Here is a 21,469-nt window from a genome sequence, read left to right on the forward strand (position 1 = left end):
CCTAAAGTGTGTGTGTGACACAGCTGGCTATCAACTACACACTCTTACTGGAGAAATGCAAAGCCGCATCTATCACAGATTTTTTCGAGAGGTCGGGGGTCACATCCAGCCAACACATGTCTGCTTACCCTGACCCTTTTAAGGTATTTTACCGTGTCCGCCTTGGTGGATGGCGGAATTACCGCCCTACTCCAAGGTGAGCGGGGGCGGTAATTCCCCATTCACCAAGGCCCTTCCCCATTCCCATTTTTGCCCCATAGGGCATAATGGCGGGACCACCAGAAACTATCTAAATCTGAACATGCTCCTTTCATTCCGCCTCCTCAGAGCATTATCAGCCATGACTGCAACCCATGCTCCATGATGCCAGACACACGGTGTGCCATGCCTAACACTGCCTCAAATGTGACTGCACCTTGTGCCAATGCTACCTTAAATGTGATTGCACCCTGCACTACTACTGCCTTAAATATGATTGCACCCTGTGCCAATGCTGCCTCAAACGTGATTGCACCCTGCACTACTACTGCCTTAAATATGATTGCACCCTGTGCCATTGCTGCCTTAAATGTGATTGCACCCCACACTACTACTGCCTTAAATATGATTGCACCTTGTGCCAATGCTGCCATAAATGTGACTGCACCCTGTGCTACTACTGCACTAAATGTGACTGCACTGCCCATCATCACAAATACCTCGGACACACGGGACACGACTGTCCCTCCACTGCTATGTGCCCTAATCAACTCCCGGTCCCTACCGGCACACGCCTTGGATGTGCACGACCTCATAGTCAATAACAAATTAGACATCCTGTTCATTTGTGAAACCTGGCTAAACAGAGCATCAGGCCCTGCCCTATCCCTCGCCATTCCCGAGGGATTCTCCAGGATCGTACGTCCAACAGAGGTGGTGGAGTTGCTGCCATCGCAAGGGAGACACTCTCAATCAGGAGAGTCCAGGTGGACCTGGGCTCAAGCTCTGATTACCTTCTACTTAAGCTCAATCTATCACCTAACTGCACTATTGCCTTCCACATTGTCTGTCGCCCTCCAGGGCACAGCTCAGACTTCCATGATGCCCTAATCCATTCACTGTCTGACAATCTTAAGAAAACTTCTAAAGTCACCCTCCTAGGAGACCTCAACCTCGGCCTAAACGACCCCAGTGACCACAACGCCACTGCCTTACACAAGGCCCTCTCCACTTTAGGGTTCTCCCAGGCAATCACTGCCCCCACCCACACCAAAGGCCGCACGTTAGACTGGGTCCCCCACCACAACTGCTCACTAAATATCAAAGAGATCGCTCCCATTCAGTGGTCCGACCACCACAGCATTATATTTGACATCAACACCTCTAAAGGACCCCCCATGCCGAGTGCTCCTCTTCCTGCCGCACTCTCAAAAAGCTCTAAATTGCTCACCGGGGAAAATCTCACTCCTTACCTCCTGCTGCCTGCACTGCTCCCCCCCTTCAGCAATGACCCCACTATTCTTGCCAATGATTTTAAAAAGAGCATCACTCTAGCCGTAGACATGGTAGCCCCACTCACCCTTAAAAAAGCTAAGAAAGTCAAACATACAAACGCCTGGTTTACCCAGGAGCTCCTACAGTTGCGATCAAAGACGAGAGCTGCTCATACTTCTTGGAAGAACAACCCCAAAGATTCCACTAAAGCTGCTTTCAAGGCACTGTCTAATGAATATAAGACAGCTATTATCAAGGCCAAAGCCCTATCCTTTAACACAAGGATAGCCAATGCCAAATCCGCCACCAAAGACATTTTTGCCATTTTCAGAGAGCTTGAAACCCCCACCTCCCCTCCTCCCACCCTTGTTAAAGACGAGGCTTGGTGCAACAAAATTCAATCGGCCATGCTCGAGAAACTGGACACCTTGGACTCCAAATTCCTGGCCCACCAAAGGGCTCTTATCGATATCATAGCCAACAACCGTAGCCCACCCTCACCAACCACCGACACCAACCAACCCCCTCTTTTTGAATTCAAGGGCATGACTGAGTCTGAAGTCATTGCCCTCCTCTCGTCTATCAAACCATCTAACTGCAAAGGGGATGCCTGCCCTGCGCAGGTCATCAAGGACTGTGCAATCCCCCTTGCGCCTTTTATCACCGCTTTCATCAACGCACCCTTCCAGTCTGGCCACGTCCCAGCTGGACTCAAAGAAGCGTGGTTCCGATCACTCCTCAAAAAACCCACCCTAGACCCATCGGTCCCAGGGAATTACAGACCTATCACCACTGTCCCATTCCTACTAAGAATTTTGGACAAAGCAGCTTACCTGCAAGTGCAAAAGTTCCTGGAGGACAACCACCTCCTAGGGCTTCGGAAATCCGGCTTCTGGCCGTGACATGGCACCGAAACGGCCCTCCTTGACCTTAAAAATCAGATGGACGATCTTAGAGATGCAGGCAAACCAGCACTACTGGACCTATCTGCTGCCTTTGACCTTGTTGATCACAAGACCCTATGCCACCATCTCGTCACTGCAGCTCATTTCTCCCCAGGACCTGTAAATGGATAATCTCCTTTCTGCAAGAAAGAGTAATGAAGGTTTTCTCCGACACAGCCTCTGCCAATCCCAGCATCATTCAATGCGGCGTCCCACAGGGTTCCTGCATTGCCCCCACCCTCTACAATCTCTTCACGAGGCCCATCTTCAAAATTCTGGATGCCCTGGGCATCTCATACACCAACTATGCTGATGACACTCAGGTGCTCATCCCCCTCTCTGGTGATTACACGTCCGACCTTAACACCCTCAACTCCATCTAGTCCACTATCCAATCTTGGATGGCAGAAAACTGGCTATGCCTCAATACTGAGAAAACCGAACTTCTGCTTATTGGATCCCCGTCCACCCTGGGCAGGCTGGACAAGCAATACAGCTCCTTCACCGTTGACAACATCCCCATCCTAGTCTCTCATACAGTCAAAACCCTTGGTGTTTACCTGGATCCAAACCTGACTATGGACAGGCAGGTCAATGCCATAGCTTCCGCCGCAGCCTACCACTCCAAACTGCTTAATGCCGTGAGGCCATATCTCTCCCAACAGAACTGCCTTACGATCGCCAGGGCAATAATCGGCTCAAGGCTTGACTATTGCAATGCCCTACTCATAGGAACATCAGGGAAAAACCTTGCTAAACTACAACTGGTTCAGAACAATGCCCTTAGGGCCGCCACCAGTACTTCACGAAGGGACCATATCTCAGGTCTCAGAAAACAAGTCCACTGGCTCCCAGTCAAGGAAAGAATCATATTCAAAACCCTTGCCCTGACGCACAAATGCCTCCATGACATGGCCCCACCTTACCTTGTCCAAAGGATCGCCAAACCCTGCGCCACCAGGCCAGCCAGAATAGCATATGCCAACATGATTACTGTTCCAAAAACCAACAAAGCACGTGCTGGTGGCACAAGCTTCCCCACCATGGCTGCCACCCACTGGAACGCCTTACCACCACACCTTAGGCTAATTGAATCCCATGGTGCCTTTCGTAAGGCCATCAAAACCAAGCTCTTCGTGTAAACCTGCAGGCCCTACGTGTACATCCTAACAGTCTGGATGTTTGCTGCTAATGTATGTACCATTTGTGTTCTGTAACATGTAACTTCAAGAATACTTGATGGGCGGCTTTTGTAACCCTTAAATATGCCTTCTTACGATCCGCTTTAAGCGCCTCAATGCCCTCGGCTGTAGTGCACTCTACAAATGTAAAAATAAATAATGGGAATGGGGAAGGCGCTAATTACGGTACCGCAAATTGCGGTATCGTAATTAGCACCAAGGTCCCTTTGCGGGTTCGTTTTTTAACGCCTGCTAAAAGCAGGCGTTAAAGAACCAACCCGCAAAGGGACCTCGTAATAAGGCGGTAAGGGTTAACGGTCACCGGTACCCTAACCCTTACCGCCTACCGTGTAATGAGGCCCATGGACATGTAGAGCCTAGAGAAAGAGCAGAATTTACCAGAAACACAGTGGCTTTGTGTGGTGCCAACAAAATCTACATTAAATACAGTAGTTAATTTTTTCAGGAGGAAGAAGCTCTACTTTTTAAAGCAATTTGCCGGCATCACCACAGGAAGCCACTGCATGGGCGATCCATTACTGTGTGCAGGTGAAGCCCAGGCTCGGACTGGCCGACAGGGCAATGCCCGAGCCAAAAACGCAAAATGTATTTTGCTCAAAGTGGGATACTTTTTTGCCCAATGTGGACCACTTTGATGAGTCACTTCAATATGAGGCTATTAGTTTTGACCATTGTTGCTGAATAAGTATTCTTTAAATTGCACAATTGCATGGCATTTTATTAAAAAAAACTCCCCCTTGGGTACTATTCAAACAGTCTGTCAGAAAAGGAATGAATTGCCATTTGCAACTGTGGGCCCCTTTTCCATTGGTGCCCGAGACACCTATACGCCCCAGTCTAAACCCGGGTGAAGCCCAAGCTCTGCAGAACGTGAGACACAAAGCGGTAACTGATTTTTAAGGTACCCTCTTTTCGCAATGCTCCCTGAAAAGCATCCATTCAAAACACAATACAAGACAACTAGCATCATGCAGCAGTTTCTAATCCAGAGCAGTCGGAGAGACCTGCCAGTAGTGCTTGGCCATTCATAGAAGCTGCCGCTTGCTGCAAAGGCCACCATGCAGCAGGCCGCTGAAGGATGGGTGGGCAATGCCAGGAAGGTTAGTCACTTTGGCACCTGAGTATCTACACCTGCACATGCTAATGGATTGTTGGAATGGCAATGGAAACTACAACCGGCGCACTCTCACAAGGCTGTGGAAGTGCTCTGAAACTTAAGCCCACGGTAAAAAAAAAGTAGCGGTCAGACTTGGCCTCTTTAGCTTCCTGGTGCTTCTTGCACGTGTGAGGGACTGCAACCTGTGTTGTCTACCCTCTGGGCCCGCTTGCAGGAGGATCTGGCTACCTGGTTTGCTTACCCGATGGACCCTAAACAATTTTTTGGGCTGAGCGACAAAAGGTTCATAAATTCACGTTGCCAATTTTTGACTAAATTTGGATCACCTTTTTTCCTTGTCCATGAAAAGTTGCTGGTCACCTTAGTTTGTTCCTGGTTGCGGGACGATTGATGTTGGCTAGGCAGCGGCCGTTCTGGTACCCCACATGCCGGCAATGATCAAATAGGACTGTGGAGTGAGCATGAGGGACTGCATGGGGAATACTATAATTCCTGTTGAAAAAGACAGCCAGCCCCTCGCACTCCCTTGGGCAATGGAGTGATATGATACAATAGGTTATTTATAACGCACTTAATACCCGGAGATTTCTAAGCACAGACCCAGGGATCAAACCTGTGTTGCTCCGTGTCGTCTTGCTTCCAAAGCGAGCACGTTGCCCCTGACCTATCCTCCCGAGATTGCAGTGAACACTGCAGTGCTATACAATTTAAGTTTTCCATGTAGTTGCGGCCAGGAGATACGACACACACCTGCTGTTCATGAAGTTAGTTCTTTTATTTGCATTTAGGTAACACAGACTTCCATTGCTGGTATCTTCCTTGGAATTTTCTTGGGCCATGGATGGCGATTCGCCATCGTCCCAGACCCTAGATTAATTCTTTGCTTGAGAGTGATGAGGAACAAAAGGCACTTTCCAAATGTTCTTCTACATGTTAATCCTATTTTTTCTAGACCATGAAAAGATGTTGCTCGCTTTGGATTGTCCCTGGTTGCGGGACGGGCATTGATATTGGCCAGTGCGGTGCCCTTCTGGCGCCACACCTGCGGGCACTGCTCCATTAGGCGCGCAGCGGTGAGGGCGCGCAGGCCCGTGCCTGGGAATTCGCAAGTTAGCCCGTTGGCAACGATCTCCATCAGGGCTGACAGACGGCAGTGAACATTGCTTTACTGTACAATTTATTTTGTCTGTGTATGTATGGACAAGAGCTTATTGACACTTATTGTTAATGTAGTTAGTTATTTTACATTGCAAGCTGGTGACACAGAATTTTGCTGTAAAATTCATTAGAATTTTCTTAGGGCCTGATTCACAGAGCATTTTCCTATAGGATTGAGCCATTATGAACTGGTTCTGTGAAACAGTGTTTTTTTCACAAACTCATTTTTTAATTACTCACACGGATCTCCTGTAAATGTGTGATTTAGTGGGTTAGCAAACGCTGGTAAAATTCTTGCCATATGCATGCGTTATGTTTCTTTCTGCTCCTGCTTAGTTTGCGACTGCCCAGAATGAAAGTACGCCTACTTTCAAATGTAGAAGGTGCTCTGTAGCCTTACCTTTCAGGTGCCCTGGTACTGCACAGATTTAACAGCAGCAACATGCACAGCACACCATTTGCCACCATTGATTTACCGGAAGACTTCCACTGATACTAGTGCCACTGTGGCAAATGTTCCACATTGTCAGGACTCAGTAGACCACCTCGACACAGCCAGTAGATGTGCAGAACACGGTTAGTTTGGGACTACCAACATTTTTTTAGTTTATGAGCATACAGCCTTGGACTACTAACCTGAAAGGCAACAATAGTCCCCTCTCACTTCTTCAACGCAAGGCAACCATGATGATTCAGCACAAAGATAAAAGCCTTGGTCAAAATGGCCGCCTTTTTCTAATGATCAAATCTTGATATAGGTATTTGAGGAAGCCATATAAAGAAGCAAGAAAAACACATGGACCTGTAATTTGGTTGGTTCGTTAGCACACTTCTACTTTTCCAACTGTCTCTTTCTATCCTACTCCCCTTTGTTCTCTCATATTTTCCTCCCACACACCACAGTCTGGGTTCCCATGGGCGGGGCACAGTAAGTCACTATCCAGACAAGCCTTGGTGTTGTAAAAACACTAGAGTGGTGATGGATGCATTACAAAATCTTAGTTACATAACAGAACAATTAAACAAGAAACATGTGCAATGAATGCCTGACCATGAAAGGGCAAGGCACTTAGGCACATCTGCGCAGATCTTCCAACTTGCCCCAACTCTGATGGGATGGTACTGACACCGATAGCAAGCATTTATCTGGGGCTTGCTGCCATCGGCCTTTGGCTTAGCAGCACTGTAAATACCATTTGTTACGGTTCCCGAGCTCAGTCGTGCTGGTTACAATATCTGAATTGTGGAATAATTAGACTGTCTAGCCGCGTCTGTGGCTAAGTGGACTATTGCATCCATTATAAGAGCCTGTGTTTGACCACATGGTCACAGGTTCGAATCCCAGCAATTCCAATCATCCCTCCATTCTTCTGAGGGCAATAAAATAAGTACCATTAAGTTGGGTAACAATAAATATCTTTTATCTGTCAATGGCGCCAAGTTGCCCCTCTGGAGGGTGCGCTCTACAAATACATCTGTTATGTTAATGAAACAACATAGGATGGTATGTTGAGTGAAAAGAGTAGGCAAGTCAGCACGCAGTGTACATTCATATCACACTAGAACGTTCGACTCTGGCCCATCCTCCCAAGACATCCCTGCCTATAAAGCAAGCACCATGCTGGGTGGTGGGTTGGGCTGGAAGAATTATGTGACTTTATGGTCTAGAGGCGAGATAAGCTAGAAACGGAAGAATCAATGTTTTTACGGATAGTAACAATATGATACCATCTGTTGATTTATGATCACTCTTTCACACCGTACATGAGTTGAAATGCCAACACATAGCAGAGTTCATATATATGCAGTACAGAGGCTGGCATTGTTGCACCCAAAGCTCTGCCCTGATGTCCAGGGGCCCAGGACCATGACGACTCCCGAATATTCATGATGCCAATACAGGGCCAATTCCATAGTTGGGCTAAATAGGCGACCCCATAGACATTCCCTGGTGAGGGTCCACTTCAGTTTGTACATTGCCTGCTGACTGCAGTCCCTAGAATCTTTCTTTACCTGCTGTTGTTAAGGTTTGGAGTTGAAAGACCGAGTTAAAAATGTTTGAGGGAGAAAAGATGAGAAGATAATTTTTTCTAAATAACCTTCAGTCTTTTCTCCCCTGAACATTTCTGACATGGCCAAACCCTTTTAGGACTGTGCTTGGTTACACTCCGGATCCTCTGCATACGCCACACCTTTACAGACGACCTTACCTGTGCTGCAAATGGGCTCCTCTAAAAGAATGTTGCAGGTTGAGCCTACAAATCTCAACACTCTTTCTAAAGCAGTAGCTTGCGTGCGCATGCACCAAATGCGTTGGCGTGTGCTTTTATTAAATTGCAATTTTACAGTCCATGAGCCAAATTTGTGTCCATGCACTCAGACCAATTTAAAGGACTATTGCGAATAAAGATTGGGAGAGTGGGGGTCCTGAGTATGGTGCAATGTGCTGGTTGGAGAGCTGAAAAGCAGGAGATGCTACAAGTGAAAATGGATTTGTATTTTCGGTTTACATACTGAGAACAGGGGGCAGGTGGGATGCTTAATGGGTGAACAATGAACCAGAGGAGAGCTGGTCTAGCCCCAAACTGTCAACTCTGAAACCTTTGGATCTGAGTTCTAATACCAGCTTCCACAGTCCATCAAAGTGTGTGATCCTGCCTGCGCAGGTCACCTTATAGCCCAGTGCCTCAGACCCATCACCTAAATAATTGAGAATTTAGGAAGAGGCTTAGTTTCTAGGCACAGTAGAAGGGACTGGCTGTATTAAAGGGAAGGAAGTCCATGTGCAGGTGGTGGATCTACAGAGCCAAGTGTGGGGAAACAGACAGGAAAACGTGTCCCCCTCACAGGAAATGATACAGGCACTTACCACACTATAGAAATAGGGGATCATTTAAAGCTGACCTTTACGGGTGGGTGGCTACCACCGTCCCACAGTACCGGCTAACTGCCCCATACCGGCCCCATCGAGAACAGGCTATTGGTGTTTATTCAGGTGAGTGGTGTAGCAAGGCATGTAAGGGACCCTTTGCATGTACATAAAATGCCAGCGTCCCCTTGCACACTGAGTCAAGTTACCACCCATGACACATGCTATGCCACTGCTATGCACACATTCATCACATGCTGGAAATAGTGTGGTATGGACTTATCACAGCGGTAAAACAATGAGCATCTCAGTAAGATGACTCAGCCTTCTCCCTCGAATGAGTGTGTACATCTCACTCATTGGGCGCGTGTTCTCGTGAAGGGGAGCGAGGGCTTCGCAGTACTGCGCATCGCACAGGGGAAACTGCAAAACCTGAGGGCTCCTTGCTCATTTCACTGAAGAAAGAAAGCAGATGCACGTCACTGGCGGGAGCACGCGCATATCCGAGAGGACCAGCACAGATGAGACCTGCTCCCTGCATCCCACACTTCCGGAAGGACCTGAAGACCCCACTCTCCCAAGAATATCTGGCCAATCGGCCATCGCTCCAGCCACCCCTACCTCTGCCCTTCCCTGCCCATCCCTTGCACCCTATGCACTGTGCACCGTTGCTTGCCATCTCGGTGTGCACTTTCCACACGCCATGTCTTCACGTGTGCATCTTGCATCCTGGGTTATGTTGTGGAAGCAGCGATACACAGGGAGAGAGTACGCCTGGTGTGCCCAAGGTGCGCAGTGTTTCCTAGGCAAGCAATGGTGGGGTACAGAACTGCTAATACTAAACAGTGCGCACAAGCAAAGTGGCCCTCACGTGTTCTCTGTTGCGTGGCTTAAGCATGCGTTAAGCATTCTCTTACCACCCCGAATATTGCATGATGCATCTCTGGAAAACAATACGCCAGCTCTCAGGTTGAATAAGCCAAACTACATATTATAAAACACACACGATTTCCCTTTTTTTCCATTTCTTTTTGCCAATATTCCCCACAAGCAAGCAAGTCTGTGTTTGGGGCCAAACCGATTCCAGATGTGGGCTGGAGGCTGCTGAAAGCAGAGCTTGTGGAATGCGGCAGTTCCACTGGTTTCCAGCAGGTGGCGGCAAGGCATTGGGCATTTTACAGAAGCAAAGCTTCAAAAGCCTGATCCCATAAACAAAGCATGAGGGACGCTTCTGTTCCTGTGAGAAGATGGTATTGCTGCCCAAGGTGGTCTTTTGGCATCTTGCAATCCCCGGGAAACTATGGGAGAGAGTAGACTGGCACGTGCTCCTACTTTCCAAGCGGTTCCATGTCATGTCTGATGTAATACAATGTAAAGTGGTCTTACAACACACAATGGACCTGATCACTAGTTGGACGGTAGCCCTTGAATGCTGGGGTAACGCTAGTACCACCGCATTTAAGGGCTGGCCTGATCTTGAGTGGAGCGCTAAATGGGCTGTACTACCTCCAGCTTTTTGCTGGAGGTGAAAATCCCATTAGGCGCCCTGCTTTCAGCACAATTAGCGCCTGCGGTATTAGCATGGAGTAATTGCGCCGAAAATGCCCCATTGGGTCCAGTGGACCCAATAGAGAATGGGGATTTCCCGTTATCGTCCAAGCGGGGATCCGGCGGCGCTAACGCAATGAATGTTGGCCGGTATACCTGGTATGACTGCCATTCTGGAGGCCTCTTGTCGCTTGATTTAGTAAGTGGGGAGGAAGGGAAGATAGTGGGAGGAGAGAGGGGGCAAGGAGCGAAACTTGAAATGCTTGCGTGAAGAGTCCATCTTCTGAGGCGCTAATAAGTTCCTTGCGAGTCGCTGTCATTGCACATGGGCAGCCCGAGGGGAGCCCCACATGTAGCAATCCAGCTCAGGGCTGCTGGAAGGCCGAGTGTGGGAGCTGGTGGGGAGGAGTAGCCACTTTGCCCAGTGCGGGTGGGAGGCCTGGGTGTAATATAGATTGGACGGGTGAGGGATGGTATAGTAGGAGGCGGCCTCGGGCTCAGGGAGATTGCCAGGGTGCTGGGGTTTGCCTATCGTTTAGTGGCTTCTCAATGATAAAGGAGGGTTGTATTGTACTTATCATTTATATACCGTCTTCTACCATTATTATAGTTTCAAAGCGCTGGTAGTGGGAACGCCCTCGGAGGACTGAAGTCCAAAGTGTTGGTGTAGGACCTAGAATGTGTGTGTTCATTTTCATAAGTGTAAGAAAGTTCCGGCCAACTAACGCCCTGCTTGGTGGCCGGTGTTCGCCATCTAAAATTCCCTTCTCTCGAATAATGCCATACACTGCCCCTCGTGCGCTTCAGTCGAAAAGAACAGGATTTATTTTGCCAGTATGTTCATGTAAAAGTTTGCATTTCATATATTTGTATAAATGTGTACAGGCTTCTTCCCTGCTTACATGTTACTTCCACACGCTTTAAAGCAGGGAGGCCCCGTTTGTGGTGTGCTCCAATTTCAGGAAAATATCCAAATGAATAGAAGATCTCCAAGTCTTATGCTATTCCTTGGGGGGGCCTTGAGTAACCGCACCCCTGTGTCCAACCGAGAAAGTGAGTCGGCATCCAGAGGGGCTAGACTGCACCTCTAAGCACAAAGATTTTGGGGGCTCCTTTTCTTGTAGTTTGTAATGACCAATGCTTAAAAAAAAGTACGGTATCAAATAAAAAAACACCCTTTTAAAATAATGCAACACTTTTGGAAATAAGATATTTTTTCAATAATTTTTTAGACATAAGCTCTCATTTTAAATGAGGCAGAGTGGGAAATGAAGGCGTAAATGCGAGGTGTAATGCATATACGTCCGCTCTGTCCCATTTTCCTGATAACACAAGGTGGGGGATCGGCGTGGAGCGGAGATAAGATCCCTGCCGTGCTGACCTCCTTCGTGTCTTGTGAGCACCTTGTTTGACGCCTGCATAAGACTTTCATGCAGGCGTACAATAAATGTATTCCTATGACATCCACCTCCGTTTTGTACCTGCTTAAAACTAGAAGGATTCCATAGGAATCCATCTGTAAACGCTGCCTGCAAAGCTTATTTGCATGTGGTGTTTGCTTTTCCCCCAGACACAGAGGAAAATGGAAGAGTAAAATCGAGTTTGCCTCTCTTTTACTCTTTCCTTACCCACTCACCCTCGTTAACTTTAAAAACCGCACGCAAGGGACCAACAGCACGTACGTGCTAACATTGGTGGTCCCTGGCATGCAATAGCCGCCCCTTCAACGTTGGCATACACCTAGCAACAGTGCTTTAAGTGGGGTAAGAAATGTAGGGGGGCCCTCGTTTGGAGGCGTGGCCTCCATTGTGGGCGTGGCCTAAAAGTGCACAAATCATAGTAAGGTGCGCAAACAAATATATAAATGTATTTGAGCATTTATATATTTGTTTGCATACTACTATGGTTTGTGTATTTTTCAAGCCTTCTTTTATATTCATAGCAATGTTACATATTTCTATGTGTATAAAAGGTGGCTTGAAAGTGCACACACCATAGTAAGTTACGCACACTTGTGTGCTTACCTTACTATGGTTTGTGTACTATTCAAGCTGCCTTTTATAAACATAGACATTTGTAACATATGTCTATGTTTATAAAAGACGCCTTGAAACGTAGGCATCTTTTATAAAGCGTTGAGGACGGACAAAACCCAAGGTGGCTTTGTCCGTCGACAAAGCTTTATAAAAGTTGCTTTGAATTGTGTACGATTCAAGCCATCTGTTATAAACATAGAAATATTTCTACGTGTATAAAAGATGGCTTAAACGTACACAGTTGAAGGCATCTTTTATAAAGCCTTGCCAAAGGAGAAAGGCGCCTCGGGCTCAGTGATCTCTGCTCAGAGCAGATAGATGACTGAGCCCGAGGCGTCTTTCACCCTCTGGGAACCCGCGGGCTCCGTGATCTGATCTACATATTAGATCATGGAGCCTGCGGGTTCGCTGAGGGTCAGTGACCTGGCGAGGGGAACTAAGGGACTGTAGCTTCCTCTGATGGCCCCTCAGATGAGGGGTCATCAGAGAAAGTTACAGAGACTGACGGAAGTGCCAGCCAGTCACAGCGACTGCCTGACGTTAAACTGGCGGGCGCATCTCTCGTTGCGGCTGCGGCGGGATAATGCGTCCTGCCATGGCGTGGTGGGGCTGGGGGGCCCCGGCAGGGCCCCGGCTCAGCCTCACTTTTTGGAGACTGCCGGGGCCCGGCCCCGTCAGGCCCCGGCTCACTTAAAGCACTGCCTAGCAAGTGGATATGCTGTGTCCTGTGTTAGTTCTCGAGAAAGTTTCAGTTGCGGCCATTGACTGCTCTTGTTTGTAACCACAGTAACCATTTGGGGGTCATTTTGGAATGGGCGGATCCGAAAAATGAAAGTTTAAAAGTAAAACAAAATGCTTTTACGCCTCCATTTTGCTCCCCAACCCATTTTCCTGCTGACACAAGGCAGCGGTGAGGCACGAAGTGGAATTAAGGTCATCTCTGCCGTGCTTTCCTCATCCGTCTTGTGTTATCATTTAGTTTCTACACCTGTTGGAGATTTTAATTCAGGTGTAACGAATGGATTCCTATGAAATCCGCTTCAAAGAGGCACCTGCTACAGCACAGACGGTTTCCATGGGAACCACTATCTCCAAAGCGCAGTTTGCATGCAGTGTTAAATTTTTTGCAAAGCCGAGTTTTGAACGCAAAGGAGGTTTCGCTTTGTTTTATTCTTTACTTTTGCACTTCGCCTACAAAAGTTGAAAATTGCCCGCAGGTGACCCGTAGTTGAAAACATTGCTGGTGGTCTCCTTGCAGTTGGCATTTCTTTTAAAATGACTGCCTTGCGGTTGTGTTAACCTGTTGCAGCAGCAGTGCAGTCTGCAGGGCTCTCTCCACTTTATAATGAAGAAATTTAAGACAACAAATAGGCAGTACTGACCTACGAGGCATGCCGTAGGGCCCCGGTTCCTGGCGCCCTTAGCTAGCGCCTAGATGCCTCAGGGCTTTGTGCGCTACTATAAATGTAAAAATAAATACAGAAATAGTGGATAACCGGCCCCTGAGCACATCCAGTGCGACTGCTGTTCGCGAACACTGGCCCCAGTTACAGGGAGGGTGGGAACTTTGCCTAGGCAGCGCCATTGTTTTGTGTGCACCAGTCAGCAATGCCGGCGGCGGTGCAATCCACATTCCTGCCTGCTCTCATGAAGCTGCCCTCAGCACTTCTGAAAGCACAGGTACAATAAATAGCCAAGCAAGTTATTAGCTCACCCTTACATTTGTTGACCCTTGGAATTGCTGACACAGCACCTCTCTCCTTTTGCCGCCCCTGACACAAAAACTATAATCATCTGTACGGGGAAACGAGCACCTCTTTGTTATTTTTTGTTTGAGACATGGCAGGAATGGCAGCCAGAAGGGAGGACCAGCCCCAGGCAACAGCGCGCTAATAGGCACGGTGGTTGTTGTTTTGTGTTTGTTCTCAAAGCGAATCAACATAGCTGGGGTTTTACTGTTACTGTAAGTCACCCCTCCCCGCGCGTGTGTGCCTCTTGTGTTTGTCAAGGTGCCATGCAACACCCCCAGGCATTGCATTCAATGGGTGGCTGAGGTAGGCCCATTTTCCAGGCCACTCTTCACATCTCTTGATTGGAGGCCTCATAGGGTCACATCTCAATCGTACAACATACAGTCTCCTATCTTCTTTTGATTTGAACCAGGAGAGGTTTTTTTACACACTTAAAAAAATGGGACCTCTTGTTCAGTATACACCTTCCGGCTGTAAATTACCCCCAGCCTGCCTTATCAGGTGTGCAACAATCTGATTGCCTACAACTGTGAGCATGGCCTCCAGAGGTTTCCACAGCCTTGCCCTTAGTGCATTAGGCCGAATGCCTGGCTCCTATGTTCGAGATGAGGGAGGGGTAAAAATAAGGTGTAAACCCAAGGTGTGTGTGGTTTACACCTTACTTTTACATTCATGGGGATTTTGAAACTATTTGGCGGCGCAGTGGAACGAAAAGAACGTCTCTGCCACGCATTCGCCATCTGCCTCCAAATGCCCCCAGTGTTATGCCAGCAGGAGATTTTATGCCAGCACGAGACTTTTTGTGCCGGTGTAAAACCAATCAATGCCCATGGCACCGGCATGTTTTAGCACCCGACGGCGGGCAAATTATATAGGAATCCATTGTAACTGCTGCCGGCCAAGTGCACATGAGAGGCGACCTCTACAATGCATGCAATACGGAGTGCAAAATTAAGGTGTTTGTGCAATTTGAACACGTCTTTTTCACTCCATTTTGCAAATGATGATATTTGCTTGGATGGGACTCTGACAGTAAGTGCCAACATTGGTGTCCCCCTCGATGCAATTAGAACGCTCCCTTACTTTCATGCAGTTTCATCTTTTGGGTGTGGTAGGGGGTTGCTTCGGACATAAAAGGGACACAGCCTTGCTCAGTCTATTGTACAATTTATGGGCGCGTTCACGGTCAGTGATGTATCCACTAAGGGCACATTCTGCGCCAGTCCAAAGTATGTATGAGAGGTATATTCTCTGACAGTCAAATGGGCGCTCAGTGTATGCATTGCCTGCCCCAATCGCTCCTAGTCTAGTCTGATGTACAAGTTATTCGATTACACAGAAACAGAACAAATGACAGCAGGCTGCCAAAAAAGTAGACACACAACCACCATTTCCAAATACCACACTTAAACTGCACGGGGTGGTATAGTGGGACGGCGACACATCTGAAAGCTGGTGCTAAGGCAAACATTTGGAAGATATCACAATGTATGTGGTATGGCAGGCAAGATGCGCACAATATGCTTGTAACACACTCCTGGAGCGGTTGTGTGGTCTTACCCTTCACACTACAGAGGAAGACTGCAAGTCTAGTTCACCTCACACAAGAAGTGAAACATTTGCAAATGAGGCACTCCAAACCTACAGTGTAACCAATAGATTCCTTTTTCCCCAGAGGCCAAACACGTTCTATGGGATTGTGATGTGCACACCGTGATTGTGGACTTTCCTGGGACCCACACACTCTGCAATTATGTTGTCCTGTTGGAAGAAAGTTCAAGAGGAGATCTTGCTGCAAAAAAAAGTTCCTATCTGTCAGACGGGGCCTCTCAGAGTTAGCAGACATGTCCCGTCAATATGTTGGGAAGAGCCTCCTGTTTCCAGGCATCTGGAGAGTGTTGCACTGACTGCAATGCAAGGCCATGCTGGATGTAATGCAAGGCCATGCTGGCTGCAATGCAAGGCCATGCTCGTGCTGGCTGCAATGCAAGGTCATGCTGGCTGCAATGCATGCAATGAACGGATGATATCCTCCTCTTTCCAGAATATTTGCTGTCTCTCGATAAGCCCTGCTGTGCTGTGAGACCCTATGCATCTTGTGTGTGATGCTTTATTACCTCAACTTCGTTATGCCCTTACGTTACCACAACACCTAAGTTGACAGTAGCTGGGGAGAATGGTTCTTGGCTGCCAGTGAATGCCAGCCGCAGAGTCAGTGATAGGTTACGAACTGGGGAAGAACGTCCACAGATACCACTGGGTGTCCTTTCAGAGTGGCACCCGGGTGGCAGAAGTGCTACCCGAGCACAAGTTAGCATAGCAAGGGGTATACCGGAGTGCCGCAGTTTGATATTCTGTTTCAAACCTGAAATGTAACTTGCATTGTAATGGAAGGTACCCAAGCAAGGAGGAAATGGAAGAAAAGCCCTAGATCCAAGAGACAGGCAAGTACCCCGAGGCCAGACTTGCAATCACTGTATGCCAGTGCACTGCAATTTTGCACTAGGTTTTTATTTTCAGTACAAAACTGTACCAGTGGAAAAATGCAATGCAGCAAAACATATTTGCATTGGGGCAAAACATTACACTACACTTATGATGGTGCAAAATTGTTCTGGAACTGGGACCTGCAACCAGTGGTTCTGCAGAAGCTTTGGACTGGGTGTTGTAGAGTAAAACATCTGGAGAGCCAGAGGTTGCAGACACCTGCTCTAGATTTTAAGCTTCACAGGCACCAGTGTGATACCCAAACATGGTGGGGGGGGTAGCTTAGAGCCCAGGGCTGATTTGTTGCTGAAGTCAAAGCCACAGAGAGTCCATCTGCACCAAAGAACGCCTTTTAGGCACTTTGTGTTTCCGGGAAACACCCACGCACATTGGCACAGAGTATTGAACAGAGGCGCTTCTGGGATGCCGGCCACTGATTGCCCATGAGTGCTGTTGCCGGGACCGTTGCACGTCTGATGTTATCCACAGGAAATTGTAGAAATGCACGTCGAGGAAGCCCTTGCTGGAAGGAGGGAAACATGGGGGCGGCACACAAAACAACAAAAACAACCAGCAAGTAAAATAGTGTCAGACAATTGCACCCGGGCTCCATCAGTGACTTGTTTGCTTTCACCATGGGCCTGGAGGTCAGCGCTCTATTAGAAAATGGAGGACATTATTAGCTGTTTGTGATCGGTATTGTGGGTATTTTCACATCTACAGAGGTGGTTTTCAAGCTGTTGCACCCTAACTCCGTCTTAATGCGTTCAAGCCAGAGGGTACAGGAGAGGAGAAATTGTTCTTCTTCCACTATTTTTGAAAGCCGGCAGTGTGCAGGAATTGCAATGTGTTGCAAAACTTCCTGGTGAAAGGTTTATGCATGTGGTCGACTGAGGACAAAGCAGACGGATGCGTTTGGAGATGCAGAGCTCAACGCTGTGCTCTACATAAAAGGGTTCCTGACTTATATTGTAAATGGCATCTCTCAATAAAGCGAAACAGCAAATTAAAGTAGCCTACCGGACCTCAGAAAGATGTCAGTGGCATAAGACAAACCCCATATACATTTAAAAAAAGACAAAAGTTATGTAAATACAAATGCAGAGGCGAGTTGTTTTTGGCTGTGTCAACATTAAGCCAGCTTCTGCTCAAATGAATTGGCTTCTGTCCTCTGAACCCCGCCTGAGCAGATCACAGCATATATCTCCTTCAATACAATCTGAGTTAGGGGGAGCAGATGACTCCATGTCTGGAAAACCACCTTTCCAGTTCTGGGGTTTTCTTTTACAAATCATTGGTGTCAGATGCACAAGGTCTAGTTGTTGAATTGAACTTAACCAAGACTCCAACTTCCAGAAAGTACTAGTTTATGAAATGAAAGCCCACTCACCTAAACAGATCTGGTAAATTAGAGGTACAATGCTGAAATATGATGATATGATATGGCATTTATAACGCGCATATACACACGTGTTTCAAGGTGCGACGAGGCAAGGGAGGGGAAACAGAGGGGAGACAGAGACAACGATCCTACTAGGCCAGGAGACATTGTACCTGTAGATGGTGTAACTATGCACCTTTAGCGGTTTGATCTGTTCCAACCTGGGCTCAAGGACAAAGCGTTGAGGCTTAAGGAACGGAAGGCTTTTGGCTACTGCAGGCCAGGCTATCCCAAGAGGAGACATGTTAAACATAGATACACAGTCAGGTTTGGGGAAAACGTGCTTGCGCCTCAAAGAGCAGCGAACCAATACAAAAAAACACATTGATTAAACCCTTCAAAACATGGGGCACAATTCATAAAGGTTTGCTCCAGTGCACATTAGGAAGTCCGTGAAGAACCTCAGGCTTAAGCCCCCTGTCTTGCACTCTATCCCAAAGCATTGCCATTGGAGGAAATCTCGCATTGCCTGCAGCATCCTCGAGATGCTCACGAGCCAATGGAATTCACAGTAGCATCTTGATGACTCTTCAGGCAACTCCAGTTTTGCTGCCAGTGAGAACCTTTTCTCAGTACCATATGTGATTGCCGAAGTAAATATTAGTGGATGACAGGCGCTACCTAATTTGCCCCCGAAGAAATGGTTGTCAAATGGCCCATTCTCGTTTGCCTAGGGTTTTCAATTGCGAATGGCCGTGTTTTATCTTCATTCGACCATTTATTCGAATGTTTTTCGCAGCTATAACGGGAGGACACCTTCTAAAAGAGACCCCCTTTGTTAAGGTATGTCTTTCAGAGGTGTTATGTCAGACTGTGTACCCCTTTTGAGTACGTCAGGCTATGTGCAGAACATGCCAGACTATGTCAGGCTGTGTACCCCCTTTAGTGTATGTGTGCAGACTATGTCAGGCTGTGTACCCCCTTTAGTGCATGTGTGCAGAATATGTCAGGCTGTGTACCCCTTCTGAGTATGTCAGGCTATGTGCTGAATATGTCACACTATGACAGGTTGTGTCCCATTCCGGCCGATGCGTGACAGCGGCCTGACTTCATTTCCATGGTGGCGGCGGGATAGCGGGTGCAGAGATGTTCTTACCATGCTTCAGATGTAGGCAGCAGTCATTCTTGGGGGGGCTGTACCTGCAGAAGATGGTGGCTTTAAATTTCCATTGAAGATGTTGCGGTACATTTTTACACAGTGCAGACGATTCCACATTAACCATCCATGGCTTTAATAACAATCATTTGAAATCATTATTTTTTTAATATAAAAAAAGGTGCTTGAGGGATGCCTTGAGGCGAGCTGCCAGTGAGAGGATGGTGAATAGACACGGATTTTGCAGGGAGAAATGGAAGGGTGCGATTGGGGCCCTGGGAGGAAGAAGCGAAGGCTTTGCCACACAGTGCCTACATGGGTTTCCTGAATTACATTAAATTCATTACACAAAGTGTGACACCTTTCAGAAATGGTATACATCAGAACAAGATGCAGCCTGTTTCTTTAGCGCCCAGATGACTTCGGGCCTTGGTTTCGCACTTTATGAATCCACAAATAAATAAATAAAGGAGGCAGTGGGCCCGACATTATGCACTTCGGCAGAGAGTGGGAGGCGAAGCTACCTTGGAGGGGTTATAATTACTACACTAGAGCAAAGTTAGCGGTGAGGAGAGGGTGGATGTGAAAGAGAGAGAAGCTGGGGGGCCTAGCGGGACATGCTGAAAAGCACAGCACTATGGCAAAGGGTAGGACTATAAAGGGCAGGCAACTTACCTGAAGATTCCTGCAACTTTTCCCGCTTTCGCTTCTTCTTCTTACCCTGCAAGAGAGAAAATTGCATGATACAGATACTACTTATAAACAAATAAAACTAGGCCGAACCCCAAGGATCGTACCACACGGCCACAGAATGCACTGGCACCAAAAGTGCTGCCCACTATGACGAATGCATGACACTCTCCATCGGGGGCCCTCCTCCCTCATGCACAAAGCACGCCATGCAACTGCAGGCCAAGTAAAGGAACTGGAGACGTGGCTCTTCCAGAACTAGCTCACTCCACTTGCCCTGCCACCACCCCCGCCCCCACCTCGTCAAGCTCCCTGATCTTCTTGCTCTGGCGCTCTGAGGCCACTTGTGGCATTTAGTCTGTTACTGGCATCACATTAGGTAAGTCATTATAAAACATGCCCATACTCTTCCAATCGAGGACACCGAATGTGAAGGCCACTGACAATCCATGGCCACCAAAACCCAGCCTCGAGGACCTCGCAAACAAGAGTGATATGCCTTCCTTGATGACAACGAGGGCGAAAACGGAAGTGCATGTCATGACAGGAAATCGAAATCTAGACGTTTCTGACCTTCCCTTTGAGGTGCGTTAGGTACAAAGTTGGCACTCATTTATTGACCTTGAAAGGATGAAAGACTAAGTGGGCCTTGCCGGAATTCGAACCGGCAAATCACAGCAGCGAGCACTTAACCCGCTGAGATATCTTACCAACTGCAGTGGCATGATGAGCAGTGCAAATGGAAGTATAACCTGTTTTTGCGAGTTTACCCACCCCACACTGGTAAACGGGAAATTAATTCTCCAGATCCTGCTACTTATCACATGATTGACAGCTACTAATTTCTGTCAACCTTATAATTGAAACTTTGACCAGCTGGTTTTTCAGGCATTCCAGCCGACCGAGTTACTAATCGGATATAAAGAGAAGATAGGCTTAAAAATACTTTAGCAAAAGTACATAATTATGAGGAAATGTGTCTAACCACTAGAGACGTTAATTTGTTAAATCTCCTACCACATGTGAGGTCGTTGGAATGTCATCCTTGCAAGGCCTCAAATCAAGCCATAAAGGCGGCAGCACATAAGTCCTACACCTGTGAGCGATGTTTGGATATAGTGCTATTTTTTCTATGCAGAAACGGCTTCTTCACAAACGCAAATCTCCACTATGTTGTCCCCCAAAATAAAACCGTTTATGTATGTATTTCATTTATGTAGCGCCCAAACCCGGAGGTATCCCAGCGCTAGTACAGAGTAAATAAGTACAGAGATAGCGAGACAGTGATGTGGGAGGGTAGAGCTGAACCAGTTATGTTCCTCGTGTTGCAACTGTGTGCTTTCTTGTCAATCGGCGAGGTCCACATTGGCCATCATCATGCCTGCACATGCATGATCTGTCCGCAATGAGTGTGGGAGCCCTAGCTTGAAACTAGGTTCATATGCTCTTGGGCATGCGTCACTGCTAGAGTGGTGTTGGGCCAAATCTTAGAACACGCGCCAGGAAGGGAACAGGAGCTGTGTGTTTGATCCACCCCTGCGATGAGGTCATAGTATTCATTGTCCTCACTACATTAGCAATTATTAATTATGATGAGCGTTTATGCAATATAAACAGCACTTAGGTTCCCCAGTAAACTCATATTTTTTTATTGCAT

The 21,469-nt window shown here is 47.5% G+C and overlaps 1 protein-coding gene across 3 annotated transcripts in view; it reads right to left on the reverse strand.

The window, feature by feature from the left end:
• The window catches only part of LEF1 (lymphoid enhancer binding factor 1), a 309,404-nt gene that overhangs the window by 50,854 nt on the left and 237,081 nt on the right, over positions 1-21,469 (reverse strand). For 2 of the 3 annotated variants that reach the window (XM_069630866.1, XM_069630867.1), the window contains 2 exons: positions 19,798-19,843; positions 19,123-19,166 (listed from right to left, as the gene is read on the reverse strand). In XM_069630866.1, the coding sequence (XP_069486967.1) occupies positions 19,129-19,166; positions 19,798-19,843 (84 nt within the window). In that variant the 3' untranslated portion in view covers positions 19,123-19,128. The remainder of the gene's footprint in view (positions 1-19,122; positions 19,167-19,797; positions 19,844-21,469) is intronic. The other variant, XM_069630868.1, reaches the window with a different exon arrangement.

Source organism: Ambystoma mexicanum, chromosome 6q (assembly GCF_040938575.1).
Source record: "Ambystoma mexicanum isolate Mex_15411 chromosome 6q, UKY_AmexF1_1, whole genome shotgun sequence".
Lineage (NCBI taxonomy): Eukaryota > Metazoa > Chordata > Amphibia > Caudata > Ambystomatidae > Ambystoma > Ambystoma mexicanum.